The 15252-nt window shown below is 51.4% G+C and overlaps 1 protein-coding gene and 1 long non-coding RNA gene across 5 annotated transcripts; one reads left to right on the forward strand and one right to left on the reverse strand.

The window, feature by feature from the left end:
- The first annotated feature begins 4132 nt into the window (after positions 1–4132).
- RELA (RELA proto-oncogene, NF-kB subunit) lies at positions 4133–12843 on the forward strand. Of its 4 annotated transcripts, none has more exons than XM_064492132.1 (12): positions 4133–4274; positions 4846–4872; positions 4972–5126; positions 5277–5425; positions 6290–6381; positions 6763–6894; positions 7756–7860; positions 8080–8292; positions 9659–9733; positions 10416–10496; positions 10589–10663; positions 11454–12843. In XM_064492132.1, the coding sequence occupies exons 1-12, from the start codon at positions 4268–4270 to the stop codon at positions 12080–12082; spliced, it is 1740 nt and encodes a 579-aa protein (XP_064348202.1). In that variant the 5' UTR covers positions 4133–4267; the 3' UTR covers positions 12083–12843. The 4 variants fall into 4 exon arrangements, with proteins under 4 accessions (XP_064348202.1, XP_064348203.1, XP_031303873.1 ...); XM_064492133.1 differs by having other exon boundaries at positions 4975–5126; XM_031448013.2 differs by lacking the exon at positions 9659–9733 and having other exon boundaries at positions 4135–4274.
- On the reverse strand, positions 7265–13454 carry LOC116152057 (uncharacterized). The gene is made up of 2 exons (XR_004135612.2): positions 13323–13454; positions 7265–8300 (listed from the first exon to the last, which is right to left on the reverse strand). It is a non-coding gene; the product is annotated as an uncharacterized LOC116152057 (long non-coding RNA).
- Positions 13455–15252: the final 1798 nt, after the last annotated feature.

Consider the following 15252-nt stretch of genomic DNA (forward strand, 5'->3'; position numbering starts at 1 on the left):
TCTCAAAAAACCTCTGGCAAGACTTCTACAGAGAAACAGAAAATACAAATAAATAGCATAATGAATGAAAAGAGACACATAACCACAGTTACAGCAGACACTAAAAAGATAAGAAAACTGTTGCCAACTTAATGTCAGTAGACTTGAAAACTTAGACAAAATAAATTCCTAGAGAAACACAACTTTTCAAAATTGACTCAGAAAAAGTGGAATAGTCCTATAAATACCAAATATTCCTGTGTATTAAAGGAACTGAATGAAGTAGTGGTTAAAAATTTTCCCACAAAGAAGTTGTTTTTTGAAGAAATCCTTATATGTAGATATACATAATTCCCTATTTATGAATTAATACAGTGGGTGCTTTAAAATATTCCTCCACCCGCCAAAAGAGTGGAGGAGAGAGGTGAAACAAAATAGCAAAGCTGAGAACTTCTGGAAGCTGAAGGATGGCTACATGGGGTTCATGACACCATTTTCTCTAATGTTGAGTGTGTCTGAAAACGTTCATAATGAAAGGTTAAAATAAATAAATGAAATAAAATCTTTCCTTGGAGAAAACAACAGCCACAGTCAGTTTTGCTCGTGAGTTTTACCAATCTCTCAAGGAATAAATAACTCCAAACTTACGAAGCCTCTTCCAGAGGAGAGAAAAGGGGGGATTTTTCCTCAAATCATTCTATGTGGCTGGTACAACTTTGATACCCAAATTAGATGAGGCCAGAAAAAGAAAAAAAGGAAAACTATTGCCATTTTATTTAAAAATATAGTTGCAAATTCCCCTCCTAAAATATCAGTGAATCAAATTCTATAGTATAACATACCATAGCCAAGTTAGATTTATCCCAGAAATACTGTATGGTTTACTCTTAGGAAATCTATGTCATATTCTGCATTAACAGATAAAGGAGAAAAATCATATGATCTTCTCTATAGATACAGGGAAAATATTTGATAAAAATCAATACTCATTTATCGTTAATATAGTAAACTAGAACTAGAAAGGAGCTTCCTTAACCTGATAATAGATATCTACCGAATAGAACAAAACAACCAAAACTGAGTATAGCCTGCACAAAGATATCCTGTATTTAATCACATTACAGGTGGCAGAGTTGTTATTGTTATTCTGAGTGTTTTGTGTATAGAGTGATAGAGCAAATAATTGGTTGGTATCATTGAAAACTGAGGGGTTTTTTTGCGGTAAAATATACCTAATATAAAATTCACCATTTTTAAGTGTACAGTTCAGTAGCATTAAGTACATTCACATTGTTGTGCAACCATCACCACCATCCATCCATCTCCAGAATCTGTTCATCATCCCCAGCATAAAGTGTATACATTAAATACTAACTTCCCATACCTTCCTCTCTCCAGCAGCTGAGAACCACTATTCTACTTTCTGCCTCTATGAATTTGATTATTCTAGGTACCTCTATTAAGTAGAATCATACAATATTTGTCTTTTTGTGTCAGCCTTATGACACAGCATAATGTCTTTAAGTTTCATCCATGTTGTTGCATGTGTCAGAATTTCTCCTTTTTAAGGCTGAATAATACATCATTGTATGTATACACTACATTTTGTTTATCTATTCAGCTGTCCATGGATATCCGGATTGCTTCTACCATTTGGCTATTGTGAATAAGGCTTCTATGAACACTGGTGTACAAATATCCACTTGAGTTCCTCCTTTCAGTTGTTTTGGATATATACCCAGAAGTGGAATTGCAGGATCATATGGTAATTCTGTTTAATTTCTCGATAAATACTGTTTTCCACAGCAGCAGCACCATTTTACATTCTCATCAGTGATGCACAAAAAATACAATTTCTCCACACCCTCGCCAACACTTGTTTTGTTTTTCTGATAATAGCCATCCTAATGGGTATGAAGTGGTAATTCATTATTGTTTTTATTTGCATTTCCCTAATATCTATTATGTAGAGCATTTTTTCATGTGCTTGTTGGCAATTTTATATCTTCTGCAAAGAAATGTCTATTCCAGTCCATCACCAACTTTTTAATTGGGTTGTTTGGGTCTTTTTGGTCATTGAATTTTAGTTGTTTTTAATATATTCTGGCCAAATATGGAACAATTTGAACTTTGATAATATATAGTAATAGATAAAGCACATTAAATATATTTAAATCCATACATTCATTAAGCTATTTTTAAAATGCTTATTAATCAATTCTGGAGGATGCTAAAGAACCAAGGCATTATTTTGAAAATGAACAAAGGTAAATTCTATACCCTAATAAATCATTTTTAGGTAGATACTCAAGAAAAATTCTGGATACATGCACAACAGGAAATATTCACAGGAATGTTCTTAACAACACTGTTATAAACTGGAAACCCAAATAGCCATTCTCAGGATGAATAAATTAAAAAACTGTGATATATTTATAAAATAGTATACAGCAGCAAAAAAATTAAATAAACTATGAAACATGAATATTAGTAATATGTTGAATGAAAAATGCAAATAACAAAGGACAACAAAACATGATACTCTTCATAGAAGTTCAAAATAAAGCAAAATCAGCATCCTATTGTGTAGGCATGTACATATGAATACATTTTTTTATTAAAAATTTTTTTTCTTTAGAAAAAGTCAAAAGGAGTAACAGACACAGAATTCCGGATGATGGCATCCTGGACACGGGGATAAGGAGGGGATGAACAGGTGAGGAGCAGGTGGGTAAAATTAAGTCCGGATGGTGTTCAGCCCCTTGAGTTTTGCAGTGGGTAGGTACACTGGAATTCAATGTATTAATTTAAAAGTTATAAATATATGTGAATTTTAAAAAGAGGATCATGTGAGGATCAATGATGATTGTGTGTCATTAATCAAAGATTATAATTAATCCATTCTGTCGTCCTGACGTTTGCCTCCTCAAAGAGGTAAGGTGACTCTTCTAATCCGGGGCAGCCACATGAGAAACTGAAATGAGTGGGAGGGGTGGTAATTGTTTTCACTTTTCTCTTCCTGTTTTTTCAGAGCCTGGGAAAGCAAGTCAGAATTTCCAATCTTTTACAATTCCCACATGATTCCCTAATTTAGAACGAACTCAGATAAAATTTAAAAAAAATCTTCCTCCATCTGGGGCAGACTGTCGCCTGCCCTGGAGCATCCTCATTCTGGGATGAGGAACCCGCCTAGGGCCGGGGGTGTGCTCCAGCCCCACCCTCATCCCGCACGAACGCGCCCGGGCTTCGCTTTAGGGAGGATACTCCCGGCGAGGGGGTCACAGGATGGTTAATTAGTGGAAATGCTTTGGGTGACAGCTGGACCCCAGCAGGAAGCCCCGGGGAGGATGGGCGGGGGATATGACCCTGAGGGTTCAAGCGGGCCCTGGGGGTCCCGGACCTTCCAAAACACTAGCACCTGGTTGCAAAGACGAGGCTCCAGAGATTTACCCCTGGGTGACCCTTGACCACTTGCCCCGAGGACAGGCAGCGTGGATGCATCTTAAACCAACGAGCCTGGGCCAGGCTTGCCAGCGGGAGCTGACAAGGCGCGGAGCCTCGGTCCACCCTACCGTGCAGCAGACATCGGGAAGCCTACGATCAAAACACTGCCAGGTGGAGAGGTCCGGGCCCTTCCCTTTCCACTCACTGCATCCAAATTGGGCCGGACGGGAAATTAAAAAGTGCTTCTGCGGCAACAACGACCAGGAAGCACCTTTATCGACTAGGAAACCGTGTGGAGTTCAGCCACCTTGCCTTTGAGAGAAAAGCAGGCCCGAGCCTTTCCCTGCGTAGGGCGGGCGGCCGAAGCCAGGCAGCCCTGGCTTTACTCCAGACTGGGCCGGGTGACATCACCAAACTCCTCCGATCGGCGGGAGGGGGGCCCCGAAATCCCCTAAAAACATTGTGAGTAATCGCCGGGCCCGCCCTGCAGGCGGAGCTCAGACTCGGGAGCGAGCCGAGACGCCCCTCCAGTCCCGGGAGCGGCCTCCAGGCAAGCAGCCGCTCGGTCCCCCGCGCGGCGCGCACTTGCCCCGGGTCCCCGGCAGCGGCGCGCGCGCGCGGCCTCCCTGTCTTTCGAGAGGCGCGCACTTGTCCCTGACCCCCGCGAGGGACGGCGGTGCCGCGGCGGCGGCGGCGGCGGCGCAGCGCGCAGGCGCGTCCAGATTCCCGGCAGTGACGCGGCGGCGGGCGCGCGCGGCGCATTTCCGCCTCTGGCGAATGGCTCGACTGTAGTGCGCGCCGCGGGCCCAGCTGCGACCCCGGCCCCGCCCCCGGGACCCCGGCCATGGACGGTGAGGGCGCCCTCTGACCTCGCGGGGTGGCGGCGCTGGGGCCGCCGGGACCGCGGCGGGAGCCCCCGGGCCGCCTTCCGCCCCTTTCTGCGCGGATGGGCGCTGCGCAGGGAGCGGCCCGCCGGATGGTGGCGCGGGGCGGGGCCGGCTTTGGGGGTTCTGACTCAGTTTCCCCTCTGGGTGGGGGTCGGGGGTGGGGAGCTTTGACTCGGTTTCCCCCCGGAGCCCAGGGGGGTAGTTCCCACTTGGTTTCCTTGTTAGGGGAGAATGTATCTGACTCAGTTTCCTCTCGGTATGGGGGGTGGGGAGTGCCCTCCCTTAGTTTAACTTACGAAAGTAGAAAAGGCCCTGACTCAGTATCCCCCGGTGGACGGAGGCCGCCATGCCCGGTTTCCCTCAGGAAACAGGTGCTTCTGGTTCCTTTACCCCCGCCCCTGAGTTTCACTGCAGGTTCCAGGTAGCAGCCCTGACTCAGTGTCCCCGGGAGCGAGCCTGCCTCCATCTCCGCAGGCCCTCCCTGGTGGGGACAGGAAGTGGGCTTGTGCTGACCCTTGTCTCCCTCTTCTTTCAGACCTCTTCCCTCTCATCTTCCCGGCGGGTAAGTGGACCGACCGTTCTCAGTGGTTCAGGTGGAACTCCGCAGGGTTGGGGGCAACGGAGTCAGCCGCCTGATGGGGGCTGGCCCGCGTCTCCTCAGCAGAGCCAGCCCAGGCCTCTGGTCCCTATGTGGAGATCATCGAGCAGCCCAAGCAGCGGGGCATGCGCTTTCGCTACAAGTGCGAGGGCCGCTCAGCAGGCAGTATCCCAGGAGAGAGGAGCACGGATACCACCAAGACCCACCCCACCATCAAGGTCAGCACAGCGCCTCGGTCTGGGGTACAGAGTCGGTAGGGGAGGGACTGGAACCCCAGCAGGCTTGCTTTCAGGCCCCCAGGCAGTCTGTGTCTCGGAGTTGGGTCTGGAATTCTTGCGCCTCAAAGGCACTCTCTGTACTTTGGACAGATCAATGGCTACACGGGGCCAGGGACAGTTCGCATCTCCCTGGTCACCAAGGACCCCCCTCACCGGCCCCACCCCCATGAGCTCGTGGGGAAAGACTGCCGGGATGGCTTCTATGAGGCTGAGCTCTGCCCGGACCGCTGCATCCACAGGTGAGCTCCCCATGGGTGGCAGGGGTGGTTGTGAGGTGGGAGTCAGAGAAGCTGTCAGTTGTGTAGCTGTTACAGTGTTACTCCTTTTTGGACAGAGGCAGAATTCCTCACTCCTTGCTCTGTCCCCAGCTTTGCCAGCAGATTCCTTTGTCTTGAAATTGTCTGTTTTGTGTGTCTGCTCTCTCAAGTGGATATGAGCTCTATGGAAAAGGGATAGGTCCCCAGTCACCTCTGATCTGCTAACCCCTGTGGCTGGAAGAACAAGTCCCTCGGTGTCACATCTCTTGTAGTGAGAAAGAAAACCACTGAACCACCAGTCTCTCCTGGAGCTTACATACTAGTTGACAGAGGCAGACCGTAAATAAATATGCAAATCACTAAACAAGATACTATTAGAGAGTCATCATTTCAGTGATGACAATAAAACAGTAATAGGTTGGAAGAATAGCCCGAGGTGGGGAAGGCACAGGAGCTGGTCTCCTTACTTTGGGTTGGGAGGTCAGGAAGGCCTCTGGTAGGTAAGGCCCGAATGTGAGAAAGCAGAGAAGCACGGAAAGAACACGCCCAGCAAGAGGAACAGGTGCAAAAGGCTTTGAAGTGGGAATGAGCTTCATGTGTTTGGAGAAGGGAAAAGAAGCTCCTGTGGCTGAGGGAGGGAGCCAGCCGGGGCTAGGTGGCAGGGCACAGGGCCTTGTCAGCCAAAGTAGGGAGTGGGTTTCAGTTGACACAGTGGGAAGACATTCAAGGGGGTTAAGTGTGGAGTGATCACCTGGTGAGCGGATGGGGGAGAAGGGGCAGGCCAGGCAAAGCAGGAGGGCCCAGGCTCTGCTGGAAACAGTGGGACTGATGCCCGGGGGCCCTCAGCTTCCAGAACCTGGGGATCCAGTGTGTAAAGAAGCGGGACCTGGAGCAGGCCATCAGTCAGCGCATCCAGACCAACAATAACCCCTTCCAAGGTGAGATCTGTGGGGACAAAGGCCTGGGCCTGTCTGGAGCACCTCCACCCCCATCACCCTTCTGAGGCCATCATCACCTCATCTCTCCCTCACTGGCCAAGACTCACAGTACATGGGAACTTGCTGCCCATTCAGTACACACTCCCATTTTACCTATGGGGACATAGACCCAGAGAGGGGACGTAGAGACATCATATCCAAGATCACAGGTGGAGTCAGTGATGGGTCTACAACTGTCTCTTCCTCCTCCTCTAGGACTCCTACTGTTTCACACACCCTCAAACAGCCCTCCCAGCTCAGAGCTCCCTGCAGCAGCCCCCCAGCACCCCCCACCTCCACCCCCTGGCCCCTTGCTCTCCTGACCATCTGTTTTTCTGGCAGTTCCTATAGAAGAGCAGCGCGGGGACTACGACCTGAATGCTGTGCGCCTCTGCTTCCAGGTGACAGTGCGGGACCCAGCAGGGAGGCCCCTCCACCTGTCACCTGTCCTCTCTCATCCTATCTTTGACAACCGTGAGTGGCCAGGGAGCCGCAGGAAGGGGATGGGGATGGGCCTGTGAGGAGGAAGGGGGTTGGGAGGGTGTGGCCTGCAGGAGTCGCTCTGGCTTCATTCAGGCATCTAGTGTATACATCATCTCCGGGCCCAGCTCTGTGCTGGTCGGGGAGACGAGGCAAAGACCCACAGCTGCCTTTGAGGTGCACCTTCCAGGCTGGCAGGGAGTTAGTTGGGAGACAGGCATTTCCAATATGTGATGAGTAGGTGGTGTGCCCAGAACTATACTAATGACCCCAGGAAATGAACTCTCAGGAACGAGATAATGTTAGAGAGTAATAATTCAATGATGAAAGCTCATAGGAAGTTCACAGACGAATTGTGCTGACATTGATCAACTGCAGTCTTTAATTAAGTAGTGAGCGGGATGAGTGAAAATAAAAGGGCTTTGGTGCCCCGAGGCTAGGAAACCAGGATGAACTGAGGGTTAGGAGGGAACGGTTCATTGCCAAGGTGGGTATGGATGGGCCTTGAAGACTGCTTGGGTCGGATGGAGAAGAAGGAATTGTGATTGTATTGGTTCCTATTGGACTGTAAGCTCTGTGAAGGCAGAGATATTTAGGTTTCATGTGTTGTTATATTCTTCATGCCTGAAACAGTGCTGGGCACATGGTAGGTGCTGGTAGATAAATAGCTGCTGAATTGGTTCGGGTGAAGAGCCAGTGGGAAATGGGAAGGGTTGACCCTTGGCTGCAGAGGTGCAGTCAGCAAGCTCTGGACAACCTTGACTCTGGGCTGGGCAGGAGCCTTGCATTTCGTGCAGGTCAGCATGGGAGACCTCTGGTGGTTCAGGACTACCTTCCTTATTCCCACACCCTCAGGTGCCCCCAACACCGCCGAGCTCAAGATCTGCCGAGTGAATCGAAACTCTGGGAGCTGCCTTGGGGGGGATGAGATCTTCCTGCTGTGTGACAAGGTGCAGAAAGGTACACACCAGGAAGCAGGGCTGTACTCTTTGGAGCAGGAGGTGAGGGACAAGGCTGAGCAGACATGTTGAGTGTCAGGGAACTGGTTTAAACACCCCCCGCCAACACCTCGGGGGCAGTATGGTGCTGTATCTTCAGGGATAAGTGTCAGCAGCCGTGGGGGCGGCAGGCTGGGTGAGTTGAGCACAGTGACCCACACTGCCACCCCATCTCCTGCAGAGGACATCGAGGTGTATTTCACGGGACCAGGCTGGGAGGCCCGAGGCTCCTTTTCACAAGCTGATGTGCACCGACAAGTGGCCATTGTTTTCCGGACACCCCCCTACGCAGACCCCAGCCTGCAGGCCCCTGTGCGCGTCTCCATGCAGCTGCGGCGGCCTTCCGATCGGGAGCTCAGCGAGCCCATGGAATTCCAGTACTTGCCAGACACAGGTACACAGCTAGGGAGGGAAACAGCAAGGCTGGATGTAGTTGAGGGTCAGAAGCTGGAGTCAGGTGGGGATTTACATAGTAATCAGATTCTCTTTCTTGCCCTATTTAATAATAATAATACCCAAGATTTATTGACCTCATATCACATGTATGGCCGTATTCCAAACATATCAGTGAATTACCTGATTTTATTCTGGCATGAACCTCTTGAGGTGGGAGATAGCATCTTACTTGCCTGAGGTCGCATAGGTAGTGAGTCGCAAACCCAGACCTCATTTGAACCCAGGCTGTCTGGCTCCAGGGTCCTGCTGCCACAGTGTCTCTCTTATCACTACCACACAGCCATAGTTTGGTCAAGGCTTTCAGGCATCTGATCAAAATAGGAACAGCCAGAATGGTCCTTTATCCAAAGCCTGTCATCCAGCCTGAGAGTGTTTCCTACACTGGGAACAGTCTGATAGCATTTGGAAAGCAACCCCCAAAGCAGCCATCAGTTCATTCCACAAATAATCACTGGGTGTCCACTGATGCCAGGGCCTACACCAGGTATTATGCAAAGATGGGTAAGATGTGTTCCCTGCTCTTTGGAAGCTCAGTCACTTGAGGAAGTCAAACATGCAAAACAGATCCTTAAGTCACAGAATGACATGTGAAATGGAGGGAGGCGTGTGCAAAATGCCATGGGAGCTGCATGGAGGAGATGGCATTTAAATTGGAGAAAGACCCAGAAGTGCATTCTCTAGGTGGGTGGACTGGCACCTGGAAGGTCTAGGATGGTGGAGAGTGCACGACACTTGGGGACAGCTTTATAGTGGGAGCTGACATTGGGCAGTGAGCAGGCCCAGGCAGGAGGGCCTGGAACGTTGGACTTGAGACATTCATCCAGGGTTGCATCCTAAGGCAGTGGGGAGCCACCAAAGGTTTCTGAGCAGATAAGTGTCACAAGTAGATATGGAGGCTCACTCTGGCGGCAGTGTGCAGAAGATCAGAGATGGGGAGACTCGGTGGGGAGGCCATTTTGGGAGATGTTGCTGTGGTCCGAGGAGAGAAGATGCCGTGTAAATCTTGCAAAGGGAATGGCAAAGGGAGACGATCACATCTACCGCCCACCTCTTCGGGGACCCTCAGCTCCACCAGCCCTTTGTGTCTGACACTAGGTTCAGTGCCCATCACGACACCTGTGTTGTAGCTGTTGCCTCTGCTTGGACTGCTTGGCCCCAGATCTTCATGTGATGGGCTAACACAGTGCCTCCCTGGGCACCTCTAAAGTAGATTCTTTGACCTTCCTTCCTTCTGGTACTGTTAGCCTCTTCCTCAGAGTGCCTATCACTTGTATATGGTTGTGTCCCTGCCCCTCTGTCACTAGGATGTCAACTTTTGGGACAGGAACCTTGTCTGTCAGGGCCAGATCCCCAGTGGTTGGAATGGAGCCTCGCAAGCAGTAGGTGCTTGGTAAATATGTGTCTAGTGAGTGAATGATGGAGAGTGAGAAGAATGGATGCTGAGGATGAGTCCAGGGCTTGGTGGCAGGGCAGAAGGGAGGGAGGGAACACAGAAGGAGAAAGAACCAGGTGTTTGAGGTGAGATGGTGAGGTTGGCTTTGGACTGTTGGCCTTGAATGCTTTGGGGTTATCCAAGTGCTACGGCAGTTAGAAAGTTCTAAAAGCTCCAGACTTTACTATGAAACCATCAGAAGTAAGAGTAAGAGTCTATTGAAGTCTTAAGCAAGCCTATCATGCCTCAACTGCCCCCAAGTGCAAAGAGATCAGCGCTGGGCCCGGATTAAAGCTGGAGGTAAGCAGGGACTAAGTGGGGCAGGTGAGAGAAGCCCGAGACAGGGCACTGTGAGGGTTGCTGGCCCCCAGAGCCTTGCCTCTGACTTGGAGGCACCCATGTGGCCTTCAGAGGGGCAGATTCAGCCCACAGAGTTCTTCTGAGAAAGCTGTGGCATCTTTATAATTGTTGAGTGTCACAGAGCCATGCAGATCTTCTCAGTGGCTGAGAAGGTTTGGAGAGAGGGTCTCAGAAAAGCTTGTCTTGTCACTTTCCTCCCGAGGGTCTTTGAGAGCTTTGGGGGTGCAGTTGGGAAGAGCAAGACCCACTTCTCTCCATTACTTTTCCAGATGACCGTCACCGGATTGAGGAGAAACGCAAAAGAACATACGAGACTTTTAAGAGCATCATGAAAAAGAGCCCTTTCAATGGTGAGAGAGGCAGAGGGAGAATTAGAAGGCAGTGGGTTGGTGAGGGGAGAGCTGGGGGGAAGCCAAGAACTGACCCAACCTTTGCCCCTCAGGCCCCACCGACCCCCGGCCTCCAACCCGGCGCATTGCTGTGCCTTCCCGCAGCTCAGCTTCCATCCCCAAGCCAGGTAAGGATTTCCTTAAGGTCGTCCCACCAGAACTGTAGGCTCAAATCTGTTCAGCCCATGGTTTAGACCTTTTGGTAGGAAGATGAATACTCTCACCAGCAGGTGTCTGAAGCCTGCTCTCTGTTGGGCTTCTGTTTCTCAGGGCATGAGGCTTAGTTGCCTATGTCAGAGCCATTTGGGGAGCGATGAGGATGCAGATTTCTGGGCCCCTTACAGACTACGGAATCAGAGGCTTTGGAGGTGTGGCCCAGGAAGCAGCAACTTCCTGGGGATGCTAACGTGCACTGAAGTCTGGGAACCATTGTCAGTTAAGCCCCATATTGGATACCTTGAGACATAGAAGTTTAAAAATGCAGTCTCTGCTCTCAGCTCTCCACTGAAGTGAGAAAACAAAAAACACTGATTTCTAAAGTAGCAAAATTGCAAACTCTTATGTGCTGGAGTGTGGCTCAAAGAAGAGTGATGACGCACACTCACGGGGCACTCCTTGGGCCCAGGCCCACCTGGGGCTGTGTCTGTCAGCTGTAAGATGAGGTTTTACCAGCTGACCTCTGAAAGCATCCCTTCCTCTAAAAGGCCATGAGAGCTTTGTGGGCTGGAGTAGACAGGGATGTGAGGCTAGAATCAGACCGTACAGGCTAGGGCAGATTGAGTAAGAGCAGAGAGCTAGGTGCCGGCCTGACGCCCCAGGGAAGGATCGATCCTATCCCCTTGCCAGCAGCTGGGGTACAGAGGGTGGGGTGGGCCTCTAAGGCTTTCTCTGACCCCTGCCTCTCTCTCTCTCCTCCAGCTCCCCAGCCCTATCCATTTACGCCATCTCTCAGCACCATCAATTTTGAGGAGTTTTCCCCCATGGTCTTTCCTTCTGGGCAGATCCCAAGCCAGACCTCGGCCTTGGCACCAGCCCCTGCCCCAGTCCTGGCCCAGACCCCAGCCCCTGCCCCTGCCCCAGCCATGGCATCAGCCCTGGCCCAGGCCCCAGCCCCTGTCCCAGTCCTAGCCCCAGGCCTGGCTCAGGCTGTGGCCCCGCCTGCCCCCAAGACCAACCAGGCTGGGGAAGGGACACTGACAGAGGCCCTGCTGCAGCTGCAGTTTGATGCTGATGAAGACCTGGGGGCCCTGCTTGGCAATAACAACGACACAGCCGTGTTCACAGACCTGGCATCTGTCGACAACTCTGAGTTTCAGCAGCTGCTGAACCAGGGTGTACCCATAGCCCCCCACGCAGCTGAGCCCATGCTGATGGAGTACCCTGAGGCTATAACTCGCCTGGTGACCGGGTCCCAGAGGCCCCCTGACCCAGCTCCCACCCCCCTGGGCGCCTCTGGGCTCACCAACGGCCTCCTCTCGGGGGATGAAGACTTCTCTTCCATTGCGGACATGGACTTCTCAGCCCTTCTGAGTCAGATCGGCTCCTAAAGGGGTGACACCTACCCTGCCCAGAGCGAGCACTTAACAGATTCTGGGGGGGTGTGCTGCAACTGCCCCCAACTTTGTTGGGTGATGTCTTCCTGGGGAGGGGGGTGCATTTTATTCTTTTATTGGCAGTGTCTATCTCTCTCTCTTTTTGGAGGTGCTTAAGCAGAAGCATTAACTTCTCTGGAAAGGGGAGAGCTGGGAGGGCTCAAACTCTTCCTTCTCCTGTCCTGATGTTCAGTTCCATTCTCTGTATAGGGAATTCTGGGGGCCCCAACCCCACCCTCCAGCTTCTAGTACTTTCCTAGAGAGGGACAGGCTGGAGCTATGGCCTTTGAGGCCACAAAGCCTTATTACCAAGTGTCTTCCTCAAATCATGGATTCATTTACACTTTGAGCCAAAATAATGCCCCTGTTACCAGCCCCTCTGTAGTGCTGGCATTGTCTTAGTGCCTAACCACCAGCGTTTGAGGGGCTGGCCTTCCTACCCTGCAGAGGTTTCTGCCAGCTCTTTCCTTGGTGGGCTGTGTATGAAGGGACAGGTGGGACAGCACTGGCCCTCTACAGGATCCAGGGAGGTTCTGAGACTTCTCTGTTCCCCCTTTTCTCAAGTGCCTTAGTAATAGGGCGAGTTGTTTATAGAGAGTTGAGGGGAGAGCTGGCTAGCTGCTCTCTAGTCAAGAGGCTCAGTTTTTACTGAAGAATCAAAGCATTTGGACTTTTGCTTTTTCTACTCTAAACTAATAAATTTGCCAAGCTGGCCAGAGACTTGCCTTCTTTCAGCAAACACTCGGCACACCCCACTGGTCATGTCAGGCTGGACATCATTAATAGAGTTGGAAGACTATTTACACTGTCATCTGGGAGCTTGTGGTCTGAGGATGCCCGTGGAAACCCCTAGTTACCATCCAGTGGATGAAAGCAGACAGCTAAGGTGGGTGGGATCCTGGCCTAGTGAGAGCTGAGTAGCCCCTTGGCTGTGGGGATGGAGCACTTTCAGGAGGGCTTCACAAGGGCCATGCTAACTTCAGGTCAACAGAGGAGGGTGGATTTTGCAGAGGGGCTAGTCAGCATTTGTAGGTGAGTGGGGTATGAGGGATGATGTTGAAAAAAATTTTGATGGGGCCAGGTGGTAAAAGATAACCCTGGAGTAAGAGGTTTGGATTTCATCTCAAGTGGTCAAGGGAGCGTCTGCATCTGTTGGGGAAGGGGAGGTGCCAGGTAAAGGTCTGTGTTTTGATACCTGGTCCTGGAGTCCCGAGGAAATCTTAAATCCGAAGCCACCGATACCCCCGCAGCGCCCAGTAGTTCCTGACAAAAACCAAGCGACGGACCAAAGGGCTAGAGCTGGACGTACTTCCGATTTGGCCCAACGCAGGCGCAGTAAAGCAGGGTCAGAGAAAGGCCCTGGCTGGCTGGGACTTGCCTTCTCGAGTGCGCACGCGCAGACAGCTTTCGCAACCAGGAGACCAGATAATAGATTTCAGGAAAACCCATCCTCAGGCCGATGGCGTCGCACTGTTGCGGGAGGGTTAAGGCAGAGGCAACCCAGTTACCAGGGGGACGTGCTGCAAAAGCTAGCGCGTCCTCGGGGGACACAGTAGGCCCAAGGTGGAAACTCCAACAGACGGTGTCTACGAAGGAAGATGCCAGCAGGCGACGGAATATTGGGGAACCGGAAAACATCTAGCGAATCGCTTGCGCTCCAGCCTCTTGGTCGGGAGGAGGGGTCAGGGGCGGGGCCTGAAGCATGTGGGCCACTCGGGGACCAGACCTAGCTGCACTTCCGCTCGAGGGGCAGAACCCGAGTGTGGCGGCCAGGTCAGGACCGGGGCAATTCTGCCTAAGTGTCTGGGGAGGTGGGGCTAGATGGAGCCGCGGTGCTAGAGGCGGGGCCAAGGCGAACGCGAAGAGGTGAGAAGGTTTCTAACCTGAACAAACTGATGGCAGAGCTGCCTGCAATGTGGCGAACCTGAGGCCCAGAGAGGAATGAGTGAGCCCAGGTCCTCCAACCGAGGCTGTGCCACGCTCTTCTTGGCTTTCCCAGTGTCCTGAAGTGACCTCCCGTGACCCCCTGAAGCCCTCTCATGGTCCTTCCCGCACTCCCTGAGTAACCTCATCATGCTCATGTCTCATCAGTCCCAAATCCTTGTCTCCAGCCCAGACTTCTCTCTCCTGCGTGCCAGCCCACTGGACATCTCACACTGACATCCCTCAGGCCTCGCAAACTCCCCGTATTCCAAATGACACCAGCCATCCCCAGCCTGCCCCTCCCCTTCCCGTCTCAGCCATGGCTTTACTATCCTCCAGGGGCGCCAGCCAGAAGCCTGACCACCACTGTGGATTCTGCATCTTCTCCCCTAGCAACTCCAGTCCACTCCTCACCAGGTCCTGGCAAGTGTGCTCACTTCTCTCCTCTCTCCACTATCACCTAGTTTAAGCCACTGCTTCCTCCTGCTGGGACTGCTGCTACAACCTCCTCCCTGGTCTTGCCTTCCCTGCAGCAAAGGGGCTCTAACACAAAAATCTCATCCTCCTCCCTTTGAATATCTATCAATCACATAACCAGTCCCATTTTCTGCAGACTCACACCCAGAAAGTAACCAGAGCCTTCCACACTGCCCTGTGCAGGCTCTCACTATAGTCTGCCAGGTGAAAGCTGGGGCACAGTGTTGGGGACTGTTAGTCCAATATCCCTAGTGCACATATTCACAGACCTTTCTGACTCAGGTCCAGCCTCTTTGACCCTGGGTCCTTGCATAAGTGGACTCCAGTCCAGTAGGCTCCCAGAATGGTCCTACCCAGGATGCCTTTGACTTCTCTGCCTGGTAAGCTCCTAATCAGCCTCCAAACTCAGCCCTCACATTACCTCCTCCATGAAGCCTGATTCACTGAAGCTCTGTTTCTCAGAGCCTAGCTCATCCTGCCAAAGCCTATGTTAGTGGACCCCAGGGCCTGGGTCTCAGTAGGTCAGGACTAGGCATGTGATACTAGGCACTTCGGTGCCCTGTTTGGGCCTCTGATCCAGAAAACAGAGTTTACACAAAATCCAAGTTTGAACCTGCTGATGCCACTCACAGGAAAGGGCTGGGTCTGGTGAGGAGAGAAGTGGGTCAAGGGCTGATGCCCTCTGGGACATGGAAACACCTCCCAGTCAACTAAGGCAGAGAAGC

Source organism: Camelus dromedarius, chromosome 12 (genome assembly GCF_036321535.1).
Source record: "Camelus dromedarius isolate mCamDro1 chromosome 12, mCamDro1.pat, whole genome shotgun sequence".
Taxonomy (NCBI): Eukaryota; Metazoa; Chordata; class Mammalia; order Artiodactyla; family Camelidae; genus Camelus; species Camelus dromedarius.

What these genes read in the sequence shown, in the direction of transcription:
- RELA (XM_064492132.1), top strand. An exon ending in TCATCCTATCTTTGACAACC is followed by an intron (nt 6,895 to 7,755) that starts GTGAGTGGCCAG and finishes CCACACCCTCAG; the next exon opens with GTGCCCCCAACACCGCCGAG. An exon ending in AGCTTCCATCCCCAAGCCAG is followed by an intron (nt 10,664 to 11,453) that starts GTAAGGATTTCC and finishes TCTCTCCTCCAG; the next exon opens with CTCCCCAGCCCTATCCATTT.